Source organism: Lethenteron reissneri, chromosome 22 (genome assembly GCF_015708825.2).
Source record: "Lethenteron reissneri isolate LAM-NWPU_2019-01 chromosome 22, ASM1570882v1, whole genome shotgun sequence".
NCBI lineage: Eukaryota > Metazoa > Chordata > Hyperoartia > Petromyzontiformes > Petromyzontidae > Lethenteron > Lethenteron reissneri.
Window position 1 is genome coordinate 14627449 of NC_083800.1, and position 21029 is coordinate 14648477.

Here is a 21029-nt window from a genome sequence, read left to right on the forward strand (position 1 = left end):
ATTCGGCTCTTGAATCGGGTGCAACCGCAAACAAAAACATGAACAAGAAACATCTTAAAGTGACTAAAGTGACGACACGCAACAGAAAAAATCCAGGAAAAAACAACAAAGTCTTCCAGAAAAAGCACCGCATATCAATGCTGAGTGCAAAAATCCCAGTGGGATGAAAGTCAAACAATAAAAACCATAAGACAATTTAGATTAAAGTTATCAGTCTAACTCTGTACTACAACAAACAAACATGGCTAAACCAAAACGTTTTCAAAATCACCAACATAAAGCTATAAAAATAATGTAACAGTGATCATAGGAACTGTGATTCAAATTTAACAATTAACGATATACATAACATGTACGACCAAACTTTGCAGCCATAGCTGGCTGCATGAGTCACTCCCTAACAGCAGGAGGATCAGTAGTAGAATAAAAAAAATTCAATACACCTTTAAAGATCAGCACACTATTATCAAAACTCAAGATCATACTTTGCAGCGGTCATCCGGAACAATACATTTTATTTCAGGCCATTCTGAAAATCAGTGGCAGCTAGGGGTGTACAACTCCTCTAGAGCAGTTTTGAGTGAGATACCATAGCAGGGTATGGGCCAGAGGCGAGCGGGGAGAGCCAAAGTGAGGTCTAACTCGGGGGGGGGGGGGTGTTGAGATTAGTGGGGAGTTGGCATTATAGCGAGAAAGTGGGAGATGGAGCAAGGCGTGGATTAACAGGAACCAGCAGGGCAGAGTTTGCAGGGGCATCCCGGAGATCGTGTAGAGGGGAGTGTGGAAACTGAGGCCCTGGGGGGCCGCGGAGAACCCGGAGCGCTCTGGCCGTCTCCTTCATGGGACGTACCACGCTGTGCAGATGGACGTCCATTCATTGCTCTCCGGTGACACCTGTGAATTGTCAAGGACTGACAAGCGTGCGCAGTAAAGCACCTGAACCGGATTCGGAACTCATTCCAAGTAGGCGAGTGGTTGTGAGTGGGCGAGTTTCTGAGTGTGTGAGAGCGTGGGTGTGTGATTGTGAGTGGGTGAGTTAACAAGTATGAGAGTGAGTGTGTGAGTGAGAGCGTGGGTGTGTGATTGTGAGTGGGTGAGTTAACAAGTATGAGAGTGAGTGTGTGAGTGAGAGCGTGGGTGTGTGATTGTGAGTGGGTGAGTTAACAAGTATGAGAGTGAGTGTGTGAGTGAGAGCGTTGGTGTGTGATTGTGAGTGGGTGAGTTAACAAGTATGAGAGTGAGTGTGTGAGTGAGAGTTTTGGTTTGTGATTGTGAGTGGGCGACTTAACGAGTGGGTGATTGAAAATGTGTCTTTTAGAGTGTCTGTTATTGTTTCAAAATACATACATTTTTATCGTCCTCGGAGGGCTGATTGGCCTGAGAACTGCGACTGTGGTGGCCGACATTGTGGTGCAGTGTGCAGTGCAGGGCGGTTGGTGTGTGTTGCATTGTGTAGCGCAGGGTGTGTTTTAGTGAGCGGTGTGGTTTTGGTTGGTGTGGATCGGTGAGCGGTGCGGTGTGTGCTGCAGTGTAGGGTGTGGTGCAGTGTGGGGTGAGGTGTGTTTTGCAGAGGTTAGTGGCGCGGTGTGTAGTGCAGGTTGTGGTTTGGTGAGCGGTGTGGTGCAGTGTGGGGTGCGGTGTGCGCTGTCTCTGGTGTGCAGGACGGCAATGATGGCGGTGAGTGCTCCGTGCCGCGATTCGCCAGCGTGGCTCAGCGGCGTCTTCCTGTATGGCGTCACCATTTCCGCGCCTCCTCTTCCTCCTCACAGCATCCTCTCCTTCCATTCGCCTCCCTGCTTCAGCAACACCGCGGGTACAGATACGGCAGCATCCTGCAGCGCAGGATTCTGGCATTCCGACCTCGCAAAGTTCGTGAAGAAATTCGGGCCATCCGTGCATCCTGCTGGGCAGAATCTCCTCGTGTCACATCCGTGGCTTTACCGCAGCGCACCGTTCGCGACGGTGGACAGCGGCTCGGTGGCATCTCCCAGCCAATGGATTTACGAGCCAAAAAATGCTTCTCATTGGCAAGTCACTGCGGCTATGCTCGCACAGAACACCGCCGGCATCTGCGAGACTGCGTCCAACGTTGGTTCATTAAACCAAACGGGAATGGAAAGGGCAGCCCGGCCGGGGCAGGCGAGAGGTGCCGAGGGGGGCGGCAGCGCACCCTTAGCCCAGGTGCAATCGGACAAGTTGGAGGTTCACTCCCCGGGGTGCGGGGCCTTGGCGCCCGCCACCGTGCCGGTCGGCGGGCGCGGCAACTCGCGTGGAGAGAAGCGGCCGCTGCCAAGGAACGAACCCGAGCGGGGCCGGCACGCCGACCCTTCCACGGCGCCGTGCGTCTCCAGGCACGGACACAGCTGCTGCTCCAGGCTCACGCACTACAGCTGTGACGAGCACTGGCCGTCCGCTTGGAACAAAGAACAAATCCCGATTATCACCTCCGTCTTCAGCCTCGCTCCTGACCCGCTTCATTCCGAAGCCCCCAGCACAACGAGGAGGAGAAGCGCTCACGACGATACCGATAGACCAGCGCCACGGCCCCACGATGGGAATTCCGTCCTCCCTGTGGCCGTCAAATGCGAAAGTCCCGCTGGCTGTTGCAGCGGGAAAGTAACAACGGAAGTAAATATGAACGCAGCTTCTGAAACTACCACCTCTTCCGTGCCATTTTTACTTCCAGAAATTAAAAAAGAACCCTTAGAAGAAGTAGGCGTTTGTGTCCAAGCTGCAGATGCAGACGCCCAGACAGACGCCGAGCATTCAGCAAATGAGCGCGACGTAGGGCCCGGTGCCGTGCCTTCAACCCGGTACAAACTCGAACCTCTGAGCGTAACTCTGCCCTTTGGCGCCGTTCCTTCAGGGGCACAAGTAAATGAGCTCGCAATGAATTTGGAATCGCGACGTCTGCCCACCCCAAGTGCTCATGAGAGTCAACAGCTGTGTGCAGCAGAAGAAACCCCAGGGAACGCTTCTGTCGGTCGGCGTGAGAGTAAAGACCCAGAATCAGTTTCTGCACGATATGCGGAGGGGGAGACAACACCGCGCGATTGTGAGACGCACATCAAGGCAGCAGCTGTGATTGTGGGAGTGGCTCAGCCTGGGAGCAACGAGTTTGGTGTCGAGCATGGACAGCCGGCCTCGGACGAGGGAGACGCTGCTGCCTCCTGGCCTGAAAAGGTCACGGCTGGTGGCGCGATGCTGGTGGTGCACTCTGCCCGGGTGGAGGACATTGCCAGTGTCTCGATGCTGGTGGCACATTCCTCCCAGGTGGAAGACACGGCCGGTGTCGTGATGCCAGCAGCGCGCTCCACCCAAGTGGAAGACACGGCAAGTGTCACGATACCGGTGGCTCGCTCCGCCCCAGTCAAGGACACAGCCGGAGTGGGAGCCAAAGAAGCGGGTACCTGCTGCTCGTTTGATCCGAGCGAGGAGTCTGCAGCAGAAGAATTCGCGACCCCACAGTCTGCACCGGCCATGAGCGGAGCCTGCACATTTCAGCCAGATGATGACACAGGCCTGCCCAAGGTTACAGAAGTCCCCGGGTCTGTGTGTACCGTGAGCCGCCCGGGTCTTGGCTCTTGCTACATCAGCAAGGAGAAGGCAGACCTGGCAGCGATGGAAAGCACGACGCCCGGTTTGGGTGAACACACGGCCACTGTGACCCCAGTTCCTCAAGAAACGAGCGCTGCACACAAGACCTGCAACTCTCATTCTGCCAAGATGACTCTGTCGACTATGTATCCTAAAAAGAAAGTGTCGAAGATCACCGTGAATGGGTTCTGCGTATCAGAGTTTGGTGGGATTACCGCAACCAGAATTGAAAATCTCTTCACTTTGTTGTCATTGCACGCAGAACTCATGGACATTGCAGACTGTGTAACGGATGCCCACAAAGACGCTGTGTCCCAGGCAGAGTGGACGAAACAAAAGGAGGAGGCGGCCACGCTCAACCATCCGCGTGTCCGCCGAACAGTGGAGCGCGTCGTCCGGGCCCTGGTGCTAATGGAATCGGCGTCCTCGTGCCCGTTCCCATTCGTGCTGCGCCATGGCAGGACCTTCGTGCCTCTCGCCGCCCTCCGGGAGACGATGGTCACGGAGCTGTCGAGGCAGGAGCTGGTGGGCGTGCTGGCGCGCTGCGCCGTGCCGCAGCGGCCATCCACTCTGACGGAGGAGGGCGTGCTGCGGTGCGTGCCATGGCTCCGGCGTGGCTGCTTCACGCTGCTACGCATGGCCCAGCTGCGCGACGTCTACCCACATCTCTTCCACGCCGCCTGGAGGGTGCGACGCAGCATGGGTGAGAGTCTTCCGCTATCTCTTGATGGTCGCACTCGCTCCACATTGTGTATAGATTGTCGTCCTTCCCCCACACCTCCAATTAGTGCGGTTGACTATGTAGGGTGCGAAAAAATTTCAACATACATACACACACACACCCCCACATACAGTTTAACACGTAGGCTTCCGCATCCAATATTATTCATAATAAAGGTTTTTGGGTTAGATCTCGTTATTTATAAATGTGTCGTAACCCTCCACCACCCGACACGACCAAACCAGTAAAAAATGTGTCACGTTTACCAAAGACAAATAGTTCACTACTTTAGCCCACCGGTGTGTTGAAGAGTGAATCAACATCATTTACAATTTTGAGTACTGTGACGGTTCGCTGGTAATCACATCAACCAGCATCATCGGGCAATTTTCCAGAATGGTGAAGCCCTCCACTTGCTCCCGGTCTTAAATAGAGCAGCAGCACGGTGACGTCATCATTTAATCCAATCTGGTGCAGTGATTTGTGGCGGGGAGGGTATTGTTATCATATAATAGATTGGTAATCATTCAATTGTTATTCATTAGTATTTGTTTCCCCTATAATGAATTGTAATATATAATTTATTATTTCATATTGCATTTCCAGGCCGCACTAAGCCTATAGCTGTCAAAGCGATTACAGTTATTTGTATTTCTCTCAATTTCAATGGATTCTATAATTAGTCTTGGCCAGTAATAATTCGTTTTACACAACATTTCAACATTATCAAAATCAATTGAGTGTCCTTGTTGACAGGCATGCTCTGCCATTGCCGATAGTTGTGTTTGAGATCATTTAATATTTCATTGGTGTTATTTTAGTCTTACGCTGATGTTACGTCTCGTCTGACCAATTCAACAACATTCAACACAGGCTAGCAGTGGAGAGGCTAGGAGAGTGAGAGAACAGGCTAGCAGTGGAGAGGCTATGAGAGTGAGAGAGAGAACAGGCTAGCAGTGGAGAGGCTAGGAGAGTGAGAGAGAGAACAGGCTAGCAGTGGAGAGGCTAAGGGAGTGAGAGAGAGAACAGGCTAGCAGTAGAGAGGCTAGGAGAGTGAGAGAACAGGCTAGCAGTGGAGAGGCTAGGAGAGTGAGTGAGAGAACAGGCTAGCAGTGGAGAGGCTAGGAGAGTGAGAGAGAGAACAGGCTAGCAGTAGAGAGGCTAGGAGAGTGAGAGAACAGGCTAGCAGTGGAGAGGCTAGGGGAGTGAGAGAGAGAACAGGCTAGCAGTAGAGAGGCTAGGAGAGTGAGAAAGCAGGCTAGCAGTGGAGAGGCTAGGGGAGTGAGAGAGAGCAGGCTAGCAGTGGAGAGGCTAGGAGAGTGAGAGAGCAGGCTAGCAGTGGAGAGGCTAGGGGAGTGAGAGAGAGAACAGGCTAGCAGTGGAGAGGCTAGGAGAGAGAGAGAGAGCAGGCTAGCAGTGGAGAGGCTAGGGGAGTGAGAGAGAGAACAGGCTAGCAGTAGAGAGGCTAGGAGAGTGAGAAAGCAGGCTAGCAGTGGAGAGGCTAGGGGAGTGAGAGAGAGAGCAGGCTAGCAGTGGAGAGGCTAGGAGAGTGAGAGAGCAGGCTAGCAGTGGAGAGGCTAGGGGAGTGAGAGAGAGAACAGGCTAGCAGTGGAGAGGCTAGGAGAGAGAGAGAGAGCAGGCTAGCAGTGGAGAGGCTAGGGGAGTGAGAGAGAGAACAGGCTAGCAGTGGAGAGGCTAGGAGAGTGAGAGAGAGAGCAGGCTAGCAGTGGAGAGGCTAGGAGAGTGAGAGAGCAGGCTAGCAGTGGAGAGGCTAGGGGAGTGAGAGAGAGCAGGCTAGCAGTGGAGAGGCTAGGAGAGTGAGTGAGAGAGCAGGCTAGCAGTGGAGAGGCTAGGAGAGTGAGAGAGAGAACAGGCTAGCAGTGGAGAGGCTAGGAGAATGAGAGAGAGAACAGGCTAGCAGTGGAGAGGCTAGGGGAGTGAGAGAGAGAACAGGCTAGCAGTGGAGAGGCTAGGAGAGTGAGAGAGAGCAGGCTAGCAGTGGAGAGGCTAGGGGAGTGAGAGAGAGAACAGGCTAGCAGTGGAGAGGCTAGGAGAGTGAGAGAGAGAACAGGCTAGCAGTGGAGAGGCTAGGAGAGGGAGAGAGAGAACAGGCTAGCAGTGGAGATGCTAGGGGAGTGAGAGAGAGAACAGGCTAGCAGTGGAGAGGCTAGGAGAGTGAGAGAGAGAACAGGCTAGCAGTGGAGAGGCTAGGAGAGTGAGAGAGAGAACAGGCTAGCAGTGGAGAGGCTAGGAGAGTGAGAGAGAGAACAGGCTAGCAGTGGAGAGGCTAGGAGAGTGAGAGAGAGAGCAGGCTAGCAGTGGAGAGGCTAGGAGAGTGAGAGAGAGAACAGGCTAGCAGTGGAGAGGCTAGGAGAGTGAGAGAGAGAACAGGCTAGCAGTGGAGAGGCTAGGAGAGTGAGAGAGCAGGCTAGCAGTGGAGAGGCTAGGAGAGTGAGTGAGAGAACAGGCTAGCAGTGGAGAGGCTAGGAGAGTGAGAGAGAGAACAGGCTAGCAGTGGAGAGGCTAGGAGAGTGAGAGAGAGAACAGGCTAGCAGTGGAGAGGCTAGGAGAGTTAGAGAGAGAACAGGCTAGCAGTGGAGAGGCTAGGAGAGTGAGAGAGAGAACAGGCTAGCAGTGGAGAGGCTAGGAGAGTGAGAGAGAGAACAGGCTAGCAGTGGAGAGGCTAGGAGAGTGAGAGAGAGAGCAGGCTAGCAGTGGAGAGGCTAGGAGAGTGAGAGAGAGAGCAGGCTAGCAGTGGAGAGGCTAGGAGAGTGAGAGAGAGAGCAGGCTAGCAGTGGAGAGGCTAGGAGAGTGAGAGAGAGAACAGGCTAGCAGTGGAGAGGCTAGGAGAGTGAGAGAGAGAACAGGCTAGCAGTGGAGAGGCTAGGGGAGTGAGAGAGAGAACAGGCTAGCAGTGGAGAGGCTAGGAGAGTGAGAGAGAGAACAGGCTAGCAGTGGAGAGGCTAGGAGAGTGAGAGAGAGAACAGGCTAGCAGTGGAGAGGCTAGGGGAGTGAGAGAGAGAACAGGCTAGCAGTGGAGAGGCTAGGAGAGTGAGAGAGAGAACAGGCTAGCAGTGGAGAGGCTAGGAGAGTGAGAGAGAGAACAGGCTAGCAGTGGAGAGGCTAGGAGAGTGAGAGAACAGGCTAGCAGTGGAGAGGCTAGGAGAGTGAGAGAGAGAACAGGCTAGCAGTAGAGAGGCTAGGAGAGTGAGAGAGAACAGGCTAGCAGTAGAGAGGCTAGGAGAGTGAGAGAGAACAGGCTAGCAGTGGAGAGGCTAGGAGAGTGATAGAGAGAACAGGCTAGCAGTGGAGAGGCTAGGGGAGTGAGAGAGAGGGCAGGCTAGCAGTGGAGAGGCTAGGAGAGTGAGAGAGAGAGCAGGCTAGCAGTGGAGAGGCTGAGAGAGAGAGAACAGGCTAGCAGTGGAGAGGCTAGGAGAGTGAGAGAGAGAACAGGCTAGCAGTGGAGAGGCTAGGGGAGTGAGAGAGAGAACAGGCTAGCAGTGGAGAGGCTAGGAGAGTGAGAGAGAGAACAGGCTAGCAGTGGAGAGGCTAGGAGACTTTTGACTTTTATTATTTTATTTCACCAGCGCAAATTGCGCTGGAGTATTCCAGTCCATTCAGTATACCTGCCTTTATGGCATACAAATACTCATTGTCATCACACACCACATCGCCACCGCTGAAAGCCAGTACCGGTGTGCTTCCGAAGCATTCAGTGTACCTGCCTTTGTGGCAACATACACTCATCGTCATCACACACCACATCGCCACCGCTCAAAGCCAGTGTCCGGTGTGCTCGTCATCCGGGCTCTCACACCCCTTTGCCTAGCAGAGTAGCTCTTCCGCTCCCACCTCCTCACCCTCCTCCCCGGCTGGCGGCGGCGGTAGTGATGTCCTCTTCAACGCCTCGGGGAGAAGGGGGTGATGGGGGGGGGGATGGTGGCTGTTTTCGGACCTTGCTCATCAAGGCTTTAACCCGTAAAATTTCCTGGCAACTGTACCCGAACGTACTCGGGTCCTGGACCACACGCCGGGCCGTTCTCATAAAGTTCTGTCTATTGGGGAAGCTGTCCTGCACGTGGATGTTTCGCCTCCCGTACATGAAGTGAAACCTAGGAGATACTCGGGAGAGCACTCCATCTTCGGCAACGGAGGCCAGCTCGTCGGCCTCTCCATCCGTCTCTTTGAATCGCCACTCTTGACGACGCTCACCCCGCTCCCGTGCGACGACGAAACAGGCAAGGCCGGGTCTGGCTGTTTCGCTCCCTCGGTCGCCGCCTTCACTTGCGCGTCGCCGCTGGCCATCATGGCCTCTCTCTCCTTGACCTCCCTCACCCAGTCCATCCTCTCGTCCTCTTTCCCCTCGTCGTCGAAACCGGCGGGGAACAGCTCCGATTTTTCTATCAAATCCATTATACGCTCGATCTCCCGCTCGCCGTACCCATACCTATATGGGTCCCATCTTACGTTCAAAACCACATCCACAACGGAGCGCCTATCGGGGAAAGCTTTTGTTAGCTCCCTCGCCACATTCCCCTTTTTCCCCCTGTCCGCCTTCCTCCACCACGATAGGAGGCCTCTGGGCGTGCACTCCCCCGGCCTAGCCTCATTCCTCCAACCTCTGAGCTTTTGGGGGTACTCCGCCTTGTCCCAATCCTCCTCAGAATCCTCACCCTCAAGCCTTGCGGCGGCGCCGGCCCACCCTGTCGCATCCACCGACCCTCCCGGAGCCGGGACCTCACCAGGCTCGGTTCCAAGTCTGTTCACCTTCCTCCAGCCCTTGGGTTTGTCGCCCCACCTCGTGACGGCCGGAAGGTCGCTCCTCGAGCCACGACACAGCTCGGCACACCGTTTTCATCGTTGTCGGCCCACCCAGCGATGGCGCCGTCGGCAGTCGCCGTCTCCTCTCCCCGCTGTGTCGGGATGGGATCGCCGTCGGACTCCATGGCCTCCCCCTCCCCGGTCACCTCGGGCTCCGCGCTCCCCTCCCCGTCACCTGTCGGGGCGAGCGAGTGGGGGGCTACAGCGCTGCTCAGCACAGCGCCGGCGCTGGCGGTGGTCGGCGGCCCTTCTCCCGTCGCCGGGGGGGGTGAGGCCGGGTTCGGCAATCGCATTCTCAGCTTGAACGCGTCCGCCGGGTTCGCGTCGCCAGTGGCCTCCATCGCCTCCCCCTCCGTCTCCACCGGGCAGCCGGCTGGCTGGTCGATGTCGCCAGCTGCGGCTGCCCTCTTAAGCTGGCCGTTCCCGTTCCTGCTCATCCTCCTCTTCCTCCTCGCGCTCCTGACGACGGCGAACCCTCCGCCATCGTCGTCGTCGGTTCCTTTCACAGGTGCCGACTCTCTGTGCTCCGGCACAGAGTCGGCACCACCTTGCTGCAGCTGCTGCTGCTGCTGCTCCCGCTGCGGCGGCGCCTGCGGCGGCTGCTGCTGTTGCGGCAGCTGCTGCTGTACCTCCTGCTGCGGCGGCAGCGGCGGTGGGGGTTGCTCCCTCTCCCGCTGCTGCTGCTAGTGCTGCAGCTGTTGCTGCTGCTCCTGCTGCGGTGACGCCTGCAGCAGGTGCTCTCGCTGCTGCTGCTGCGTCGGCGTTGTCTCCCCCCTCACTGCTCCACCAGACCCCGCCACACCCTCCTTGGTCCTGGCCGAGCAGTTTCTCCTCAGGTGTCCCACGCCGCCACACCCGTAGCAGCGTGGCGCGATTGTCGCCAGGTACACCGTGTGGACGCGGCCACCAGCGGTGCGCTTGATGGCCACGTCCAGCTCGGTGCATCCACCTTTTAATGTTCGGAGGACCTGCCTTTGCCCGGACATGATGTGCCTCATGGCAGGGTTCCGCGACCGCATGGGCAGCAGAACGATGCTGGAGGCCACCATGCCGTAGCGCTGCAGGTCTCCCACCAGCTCCTCGTTGGTCATGAACGGCGGGGCGCCTGTGATGGTGACTCGTACCGTCGGTGCTGTGAGAGGGGTGCACTGCACGAGCAGCCCCCCCTCCCCCCCGACGCTGAGCCCCCTCTCCACCACGCGCACCGCCGCCTCCACCGTGGCCACGTACACCACGTAGCCACGGTTTTCTCGCTGCACCACACGGACAGCTGCCAGCCCGGTGTGCACTGCCAGCGCGGCAGCGACGTCCTCAGGCGTCGTCCTCGACAGTGGGAAGCAACGGAAGCCATGCTTGTCTGTAAGGGCCTCCGTGCTGCTGTGCTGAGCCATGGCACTCTCATGGCAGCAGCGCAGCAGCAACAAAAATAATAACAGAAAGAAACCCGACAAACAGTAGTGAAAGTGATTTTTTATATACTAAGAGCAGGGAGAAAACGCCACGATGACGGCGCGTTTCTCCCCCGTTCACCTCTCTCTAGGCCAGGCTCAGGCTCTCACCTGAGCCCAGGCCTCCATCCGCTCACCTGGCATAGCAGGAGCGACCACTAGGTGTGGCCGCTCCGCACGGTGTCAGAGAGAGTGAGAGAGAGAGAGCAGGCTAGCAGTAGAGAGGCTAGGAGAGAGAGCGGAGCGAGCAGCGCAAGCGGAAGAGTTACGACGGAGTCACAGGGTGTTGAACGCGAAGAGTTTTGTACAATAAAAAGTTGCACAGGAGAAAAATAAGTTGTCCTCACGAAATAAAACACTACAAAATGGACGTCCATTAATTCATTGGTAATAGTATGCAGTTAAAATAAATATCTCTAAACAATAGTGTACATGCAAGTGCATAGATTCGTAAGATGGATGCTTATAAATGTTTAGTGTGACGTCAATGAATTCATTGGTAAGATTATGCAATTAAAGAAATATCAAACGACTAAAATACTTCTAAGCGACCGTATTTGTGCAACTCAAGGGACAGAAGAATGCTTCTCCACGACCAGCTAATAGTTAACACCACCTTGGAATGGAAACCCTTTGCGAAACAGAAAACTCTTGGAACAATCGTATTCGTACCAATATGCACGTTGTGTGTATGTGTTGGAGGGCAGTCACCACGAGGTCCATTACTTATCGCGGGCAGTATGGTTTGAATTGTCCACGTACTACCTCTGCTAACTGGTTCTGGAGTCCAGATGGCATCAATCCGTAGTCCTGCGTTTTTCCTCGTACCAAAAAGACCTCTTTCCCCAGCAGGGGCGTTGGGTTGGCGGGTGTGTGTCGACCACACGGCGTTTGTTCTCGGCTGCGCTGTTAGGCTCTGTCCACCGCTGGAGTGGTTGCGGAGTCTGTACGCCGCTCACGCTGGCGGTGCTGCCCGTGTTGGCAGGAATGATGGGTCCGGCTCCATCTGCGTTGGTGTGCGCGGTGGTCATGTCGCCAGATCGAGCTCGCAACTCGTCCGCTGGGCGGCAGCGCGTCACCCCCCTTGGCACCAGACACGGTTGATTGTGCATCGAGCTCGACCTTTGCTGGAGGGTGCTCTTCTTTCGAGTCGGCAGGCTCATGGTTCGTCGTTATCCGCTGTGCCGCTGGCCTTGGTTGCTCCCCCTTCCCCCAGGAGGGCTGTGAGCTGCTCGTCGTTGCTCCTCACTCACTCACCAAAACTCATACAATGTATTCGCACACCTCTTAGCTTCTCACAACTTTTATAGCTTAGTACAATACAACTTCTCGCAGTCCTTGACTCTGCAAGCGACTCAAAACACAAGGCTAAATATAGAATACAACTTTCAGCGCCGAACTCAACACTTAGCAACACATCGTCCCTCTCCTCTGCAAGACTCGACACCCATGGTTGATTTCGAGGACCAGAACCTGAACTTGCCGTTGCAATACTGGTTTGGGTGGTTTGGCTTCTACGTTACATCCGAATTTTTTTGCCTCCAGCTCCTTCTCACAAAGGACCCGAATTCCTTTGATTTCTCTCACAAAGGAATAAGTGTCCTTTTGATTGTGACCGTTTGTGCCCGGTGTGCGCGTGTGTCTTTTCTAATTTATTGAATGAATTTCCTAAGTCACAAAGGCCCAAAACTTCTCCCCTTCGGTCATCTCAAGGCTTGTGGACGCAGATGTTTTTAATTGCCCCTAAGTGTTGCTCTGTTCCGGTTTTACAACTTTATGAAGCCAAGCCTGTGAATAATTAATCTGTACATGTCTTTTGTGTGGGCGAGGCAGGGGGGGTCCTTTGGCCTTGTTGTCTCGAGGGAGGAGTTCACAGGGATCCGTCACTGCATTTTTTTGGAACTCGCAAAATCCAGATATATATAAAAACTTGCGTTAAAAATAGCCAATATCACTCTTAATATAAATTTTTTGAAAGACATATATACAACAGAAAGCACCGTCTAATTTAGAGCGGGGAGAGCGAGATATAAAAGGGGAGCATCACCAAGAATCCGGGCGCTTGCCTGGAACAAAGACAAGTTGGTGGTTCCACTGGAGCAGTACTTGTAGTCATGTGAACTCCAGCACATACGAAATTAAAAATTGTACCTTCATCTTCAAGAGAAAACAAACCTAGTGAAGTTAGAAATATAATGCAATACTGTTATGTTAGCCGACTCTGTGTTGTATTGTATTATACAGTGGTACCTCGGTATACGTCGTTAATTCGTTCCAGAAGGTAGGACTTATACCGAAAATGACGTATACCAAACCAATTTTTCCCATAAGAAATAAATAGAAAGGAAATAATCCGTTCTAGAGTATAAGAAATTATATTTTATATGGCATATTATACATTAATGGGGTTGTATAAAATAATTTAGACACTACTTATTACGAAAATGCATACATAAATAAAAATTTAATTTAAATAAATTGAAATTAAAATAAAATGTAACGTTACTTTACCTTGCTGAGAGGAGTTGATAGCCTACGAGGATGGTGGTGAGGAAGGGGAGGAGGAGGAGATGTTATTTTTTGGAAGGAGAGTCCCCTTCCATTAAAACTTCAGGAAGCTGAAATTCTGGGGTTTTTCCTCTTTTTCTTTTCTGTCTCTTTTCTTGACTTAGACCTGGTTGAGACTCACCAGGTTTGAGTTTTACTAAAAACCTGTCTTGTTTGTTTATGCCTTCTAAGAATGTTCCTGAAGTGTGACATTGTCTGGTCATTCCACACAATGCTGTTACGGCTTGTTAGAGCCGTAACAGTATTGTGTACGCGGTGACTCATCCCGACCCATACAAGTTCTATCAAGCGCGTCGTATCCCAAGCAAGACGTCGTATCCCAAGACATTTTTTTCTCGTCAAAACACGACGTATACCAAATTCGACGTATTCCAAAGCGGTCGTATACCGAGGTATGACTGTATTTCTAAGTTTACGAGGTTTGTTTTCTCTTTCATTTGTACCTGATGATGATTGCTTGTGTTGCAATCAAAACTTCGTATGCTATTATTTAATTTATTTTTCTTTCTACGTGACTTTACTGAAAAACCAATGTATTTACAGTTCCGAATGTAACAATCACCACACTCGTAATTACTACGGCTATCTTCAGCCTCGATGGTTTCCACTTGTTCTCGAACAGTCGGCCCCGATGTTGTCCACCTTTGTCGTAGATTAATCCCCGAGCAAGCGCCCTGACCGTGGGCCTCTCCCCCACTTATATACTCGATTGGCCCTACTATCAGAGAGTGCCCCCCCCCACTCTACTACAACACATGTGTTCTTTATTAAATAATAAGTACAGTGCCTTCCGGCCACCTGTTCCTAATTATCTCACGCGTGCCTTCTAGCCCTTTCCCTGTACAGTTTCCTATATCACCCCCCCCCCCTTTCCTGGCAAAAAACAAAGCCGTCCCGGCTACAATTCAAATTTTTACAATAGGGGACTGAACACAAGTGGACTATGGGATCTCAAGGGAATTTTCTCTGGGAACATGGGATGTTTAACATTTAACTTCTAGGTCAACGCATAGCATAGGCCCTTGAAGCAAGGGAAGGGAAGGCATTATGACCAAAAATGACCACTGCGTACCGTAGGCATGGTTAACTAAGCTAACCTTTACATTACTACCCTGTTAAGGGGGAATATTTCAAGACAAGGTAAGACACAACCAAAAGGTACTCACATCTACTCCAATCCGTCAATATGTGTGTGTGTGGTTGAATGACACGTCTGTCCTGGCGACGCTCCTCCCCGGCGCTTTTTGGGTTAACTTCGTCTGCCTCCCCCATCCTGATCTTCATTGTGGTCATTCCTGAAGAGAGGGGAAAAGAGTGCCGGAGCAGTATTTTCCGGAGGAGGATGCCTTTGTCCCTGGCTTTCGTCAAGACGCCTCCGGACCCAGTCTTTCTGAACCTGAATGACACCTTGTTGGTGGTTCCTTATATGGTTTTAAATGGCTCTGATGGACCACCCATTGCCGATGTCCCATCTGGATGCATACACTTTGTGGACAAATAACTTGGACAAGCTCTACAGGACCCTGCCAGGGATGGTGCAGCTTAGCTCACGTGCCCACCCGGACCTGGGGACAGTGTAACCAGGCCTGATCCCCCTGCTAAAAATACACTGGCGTTTCTGTATTTTTTAGTTTGCGTTCATTTGCTGATTGCGATCTGCCAGACCCCACTATCGCGGCTTCCTCGAGCTTCTTGCAGCCTTTCTAGTAGCACCCTGAGGGAGGCTGGCCACATAACCGATTTCGCAGGGACCACCACCAATTGGTCTCTCTTGTACATTAAAAGGAGGAGAGCCCGGTCGATGCGTGTGGTGCTGTACGGTATGCCCCTAGGACTCCTGGGATGTGCAAGTCCCAGTCTGTCTGATCATCCGTGACAACATGGCACAAAATTGTGGACCATGCGGTTAAGCCATTCCCACTTTTCCAGCACATTGAGGGTGGTACGGTGAGGTTCTAATTTTCTTAGTGCCCATGATGTCATAGACATTGCGCAACAGTTTAGCAGAAAAATGTCGACCATGGTATGTGAGCAGTTTCTCAGGGGGGCCTTTGTCCAATACATACACGTGGAGAAAGGCCGTTGCTATAGTCAGTCGTGTGGTCTGGTAGTGGCCATGCGACAGGCCAACGAGTGCAATACTCCGTCCCAAAAAGCAAATATTTACTTCCCCTTGATGTTTTAGGGAATGGACCCAGGATATCCAATGCCACCAGCTTGTTCACCCGAGATACTGCGATCGACTGCAGGGGAGGTTGTATGGGTTGGGAAGGAGGTTTTATTGTTTCACAATCTTGACAACGATTTACCCACTCTTGCACATCCTTCGACAGCAGCATGAGCAATGCTTTACGGTGGTCCAAGTGCATAAGTTGTTCGGCGTGCATTTCTAATAACTGTTGTCGTAGGGAGGTGGGTACCACCAGGCATTTAAGCTGCATCCTAGTGTCCCACCTCATCAAAAGCCTGACGCCATTTTACAAATGGCGTCCCTGCTTGTCCATTTTGATCAGATTCAGCTCTTGTGCAGAAAAGGACTCAAGTGAGTCATCATCTTTCTGTAGTAGGATCCATTCGGTCCTTATCAGCCCGAGATCATGATCTACGGGCGGTACAAATGTTTATATTTTGCCACATTTATTAACTTTTGATTTAAAGCTTTCGTGACTGCAGGGATTCATATTCTTGGCTCTTTCGGTAAAGTCACGTAGAAGGGAAATAATAAAGAATCAAGAACATTTATTAACGTCGCTGGTCCAGGCGAGTCAGGGAGGGTCGGTTTACACCAAGCTGCTCCCGTTGTGCATGCGCACGAATCTTTGCACGGTAACCTCGATAGCGTGTCAATATTACAATGGCGGGGTACCCCTCCTGTGCATGACATCGTAAGAGTATTCCTGGAGTTTTTAAATCCACCTTGCCATCTGTCCCGAAGGTTGATCAATTTTCAATGAGAATTGCAATGCCGCGTAATCGGTCCGCACAGTAAACTGGCGGCCATATAGGCATGGCCGAAACAACGTGACAAAATGTACCACTGCTAGGAGTTCTCTACGAGTCATACAGTAGCGTTGTTCTGCGGTGGAAAGCACGCGCCTCCCGTACGTAATTACCACCTCTACATTTCCTTGTATTTGTGACAACACAGTACCTATACCAACATCACTAGCATCAGTATCTAGGATGAACGGTAGTGAAATGCCGATTCTTCTTCCTCCACCCACCAAAATCACACCCCTTTTGGTGTCAGGGCGTGCAAGGGTTTCGCTACTGTAGCTAACTGGGGTACAAATCTGTGATAATATAAGACAAAATCCTAGGAATCGCCGCACTTCCTGTACCAATTCTTTACGGTGGACTTTTTCTCAGGGTCTGTTGCTACACCCTTACTGCTGACCACATTTCCAAATATCCAATGGAATTCTGTACAAAATTTAATTTCTATGGTTTCAGTTTCAGTTTAGCTGCTCGCATCTTTAGGAAAACTTGTCGTAACCTTACCAGTTGTTCCTCAACTGACCTACTAAACACAATGTCATCATCTAAATAGACCAAACATATCTCCCATTGTAGACCCGACAGTACTAGCTCCATGAGGCATTGAAAGGTTGCCGACGCAATGAGTAATCTCATCTGGAGGTGATTAAATTGAAACAACCCCTGCGGTGTCCGAAATTAATCATCCAGGGGGAGTTGCCAAAATCCTGATGATAGATCCAACGTAGTAAAATATTTAGCTCCTGCTTATGCATCCAATGAGTCCTCAATACGCGGCAGGGGATATGCGTCCGCTATCGTAACTTTATTTAGTCACCGAAAATCAACGCAAAACCTCATGGAGCCATGTGGTTTTTTAACTAGTACTAGTGATGCTTCCCAGGGGCTAGTCGATGGACAAATAATCTCGACGGATCTGCTCCCTTTCTGCCGGTCCTACTCTATACGAGTTTTGCCTCGCGGGCTGAGCACTCCACGGTTTCAATGAAAATATCAAAATTTGAAGTCGGTCTCTTTGACCTTGAGTCAATTCGGGGTTCCGCTAAACGATTTCTTCCGCCCAGGGCAACCCTACCCCATCCTTCACTTCTTGTTTCCCTGTAACTATTTCATCCTGCTGTAATTCACTTGCTGGGGAAATCTGGGCCATTACTATCCCTTCTAATAGTGCAATTGCTTGCTTTAATGTTTTGAAAACTTGTATACACAACCGTTCGTTCTGTCTAAAATGGTGTCCGCCACCACTAATGAGAGGCGACTAAACGTTGGTCCCAGTGGTGACACTATAATTGGCACATCCACACGTGAGGTGATTAATGGCAAGTGATATTGCAAAGGGACCAACACCTATGCGCGTAGCGGAATCGTCATCGACTCTCCCATCAGGGCATGTACTCTGGCGGCCTTTCCTGTTTCCGTGTCGGGCCACAGAAAATAAATCCGTCTTCCCAATGGCATCTCTATACAGCCCTGGTCCATTTGTATTGTAATTGGGAGCTGACTTAAGTAAATCAATTACCAATAAGCATGGCACTGCTTGGGACGAAGAGTCCAATACCGGGCCCGATACACATTTCTCCTATGCGGATTTCCATCTTTACTTTACTGACAATTCCCAAGCTACCACCATTTGCCGCGAAAAATTTACTATATACTGTTCGTATCAAACACGAACACGGAAATAATGGTGACTGATGCTCCCATGTCCACCAACACTCTAACGGATATCCCCCTATCGCTTCTTCTTAACCAACGTCCCCATGGCCGCTGCTACAACTCATCTCCATTTTGATATAGATGTTAGCCAATTTGATGGCACCAAGTAAGGCAATTTGTTGACTGGTAACGATTCATGGTTGGGATTTAAGAATCACTTATTCTGTCTTGTTCTATTCACCTCATGGTATAATTCTCTTAATGTTTTACATACATTTCTGTAATCAAGTCAATTAAGGCATCACAATTATCCGTATAACAAAGCGATTCATTTATATGCACCCAACTAGTGTGTGCACTTGTGCGGTTCTGTTCGTGAAATATATCTATTTCTCATGGGAATTATTTTTGGCCCGATTTTTATTTGCTTTAATTTTGGTGACCCAGGATAACTATTTCAATGACCCTTATCCTGGCCTCCCGGGCTCCTCTCCTGGTTACACAAAGCATACTTGACCCACAACGTGCTTTGTCTTTCAGGGGGCGGGAGGAATTTTTCGTGGACAACATGCAAAGTGTGGCTGGAGGGCGAAAGAGGAGCCCCAGAAACCCTGGAGTACAAGCTCGGCTCCCGCATCTCCACGGGCAGCGCCACCTCCACCTCCCAGGAAGCGCGCCAGAGTCACGGCACCGGAGCCACCCAGGGCCGTCCATGCGGGAGCAGTTCCGCGGGCCCCACCGCTACCGGCACCGGCAAGATCCCCGCTCACGGTGCCACGTCCACCCAGCCTCCGAATACGCCGCATGACGTCGGTGGCGCCAATCGCTCCTCGCGCCTCTCGGCCCCCCCAGTCGCTCACTTGCCCGGGCTCGTGGCTCCTGGGCAGAACGGCTCGGCACATGCCCCGGCAAGGCTGGGGAGTGAACGCCGCACTGAGGACGATTGCTGGGCGCGTCCTTCCGTCGTGCCGCCAGCAGGCGCCTCTTTTCCCACAGCGTCCCCAGCGTCTCCGGACCCGCGGCACGGGGAGACTGCAGCGATGCGCACATGGTGGATGGAGGGAAAACGTGCGTGTGCCCGGCACAACATTTTCACGTTCCCGAGGGTGAGCGTCAAGTGCCTGGATGCCTCCGCAGCACGGCGCGGAGGGAGTGGCACTGCTCTTGCCTGGCCACCGGCAGAACCGGCCATGGGCCCACAGCCTCTACGCCAGAGGCAGAGCCAGCACTCCCCTTCCAGGCAGTTCTTCAAGAAAGAAAAATCATCTTCCGTTTAGAGACAAAAATTAGAATGATTGTCAGGGATCGTGCATTGGTGTAGTTGTTTCTGCCATGGTGACTTGCCATTGCCAGGGTGGTTGTAGTCTGTGCACGATGCACTGATACGTGACGGTATTCCGATTGCACAGTACGCAATGCTAGAGGGTTAGAGCTCACCGGATTCAAAGCGCTGCAGCACAACGCCCCACAAGACTCACGTGACTTTCACGTTCCCGCACAGTACACCCTGCACCAATGCACATTGTGCTCGCTGTGTGCTCCGCACAATCTCCTTGCCCCTTCTGTAAACAAAATGTCAGCTCGTAGGCCACCCCTCAGTGATGCACATTGCTGTGTTGGTATACAAAGCACGAAGCGCTCGGCACGAGGGTCAGCATCCTGGTTCGTGCCAGCTGACCAGGGCAATATACACTTGCAGCTACACTGGGGAGGCAGCCAGTGGGTTTGTAAAAACTGTCACCATTGTGTTCTGAAGCACTGAAGTTATTTGCTGTGTTGCGGTAGCGTTGCTTTATATGTGTATCGTACAAAGTGTAATGTGAGCGTAAATGGGGTTGTTGCTGGGCTCGGGTCCAATCACACGGCCCGGGGTATTGGGGGGCGGAGCCTGGTCTGCGGGGCGTGTGGGAGGGGCCACCGTTCACCTCGGCCCCAATGGGAGGCGAGGTGAATAGGGGCGGAGCCAGCGGGGTAGTATGGGAAGGCCGGATCTGAGGATCCGGAAGGGGAGGAGTCAGGGTCACGTGGAGGTAATGTATATAAGTGGGAGCCCGGAAGAGATCAGGGCAGTCGGGGAAGTTAAGAGGCTGAGCCACGTTGGGTGGTGAGGAAAGATCCGTGCCATCTGCCACGTGACCGAAGGACCTCTGCACGCCGTTGGCCAGCGGAGTGCGGGAATAGAGGAGTTAAAGGAGGAGCGTGCGTGGCACGCGAGAGAGAGAGAGAGAGCGTGCGTGGCACGTGAGAGCGAGCGTGCGCGGGGCACGCGCGAGACGACACTTGTCCGAGAGGAGGCCAGTGGGGGGTGCGGCGAAGAACCTAAATAAAAGACAAACGGAGACCAGCATCGCCTGACGGAGTCTTTTATTACGGACCAGATACAATATGCTCAAATTCTCTAGACTCTGTGACACTGTGACTTATGAATCAATGCCCAAACCATAAATGGTGTGGAATTAGATATTATTCGCCTTCATGGTGATTCATTACAGCCTGAAGTCTGTTGTAATATGAAAGGTGCACAGTTACCGCTTTCGAAATAACTTGTGAATATTTGAGCAAGTATTTAAGAAAGTATTTAATCAGTGCCTGCCATGCGGCCGTGTGGGAGGGTGCACCGGACATTATCCGCTGGCCACCTGGCCCATCGTAACCTCACTACCACCATTGGCGAAGGTGTTCCACACACCGGGCAGCTTTATATTCACTGGGAAGACAAATGAAGCCCTGCTCAGGTGAATAAGTTGCTCCAATGTTGATGCCCTTGCAGTGTTGGTGAAATGCACTGGAGCGCTCTCACCGGCTGTCTACCACTAGCTTCCATATCACAACCCGATGTTTACATTCTGTGCAATTGCATTGTTTCTTAAATAAAAATTATCAGTGTTTCACAATTAAAACACGCAGTGATTAAACAAAACTTAACATTTTTGCAGATATTCGCTTCCTCTTTAATTGTGTTTTATATATTTTAATAAAAAAAGACATCTCACTGGTACAGACACGTTTTATTGCTGTTGTTTGAACACCGTGCAGCTGCTATCTATGTGCCTTGTCAATATATTAATATTGTGATGTTATTTAGTTCTTTCGGTAAAGTCACATAGATAGAAAAATAATAATGAAGTGAATGAAAATGAAAAAAAATATAAAAAACCACGACGTTTCGATTGCAACACAAGTGGTCGTCATCAGGAAAGGGGGCGGGGATTAGCCTCTTA

The 21029-nt window shown here is 51.9% G+C and overlaps 1 protein-coding gene across 1 annotated transcript; it reads left to right on the forward strand.

Moving 5' to 3' along the window:
- Positions 1–1675: 1675 nt before the first annotated feature.
- On the forward strand, positions 1676–20808 carry LOC133345677 (uncharacterized). Its single transcript, XM_061556641.1, has 2 exons — positions 1676–4300; positions 18349–20808. Exons 1-2 carry the CDS (start codon positions 2044–2046, stop codon positions 19083–19085), a joined length of 2994 nt encoding a protein of 997 aa, XP_061412625.1. The 5' UTR covers positions 1676–2043; the 3' UTR covers positions 19086–20808.
- The last annotated feature ends 221 nt before the right edge of the window (positions 20809–21029 follow it).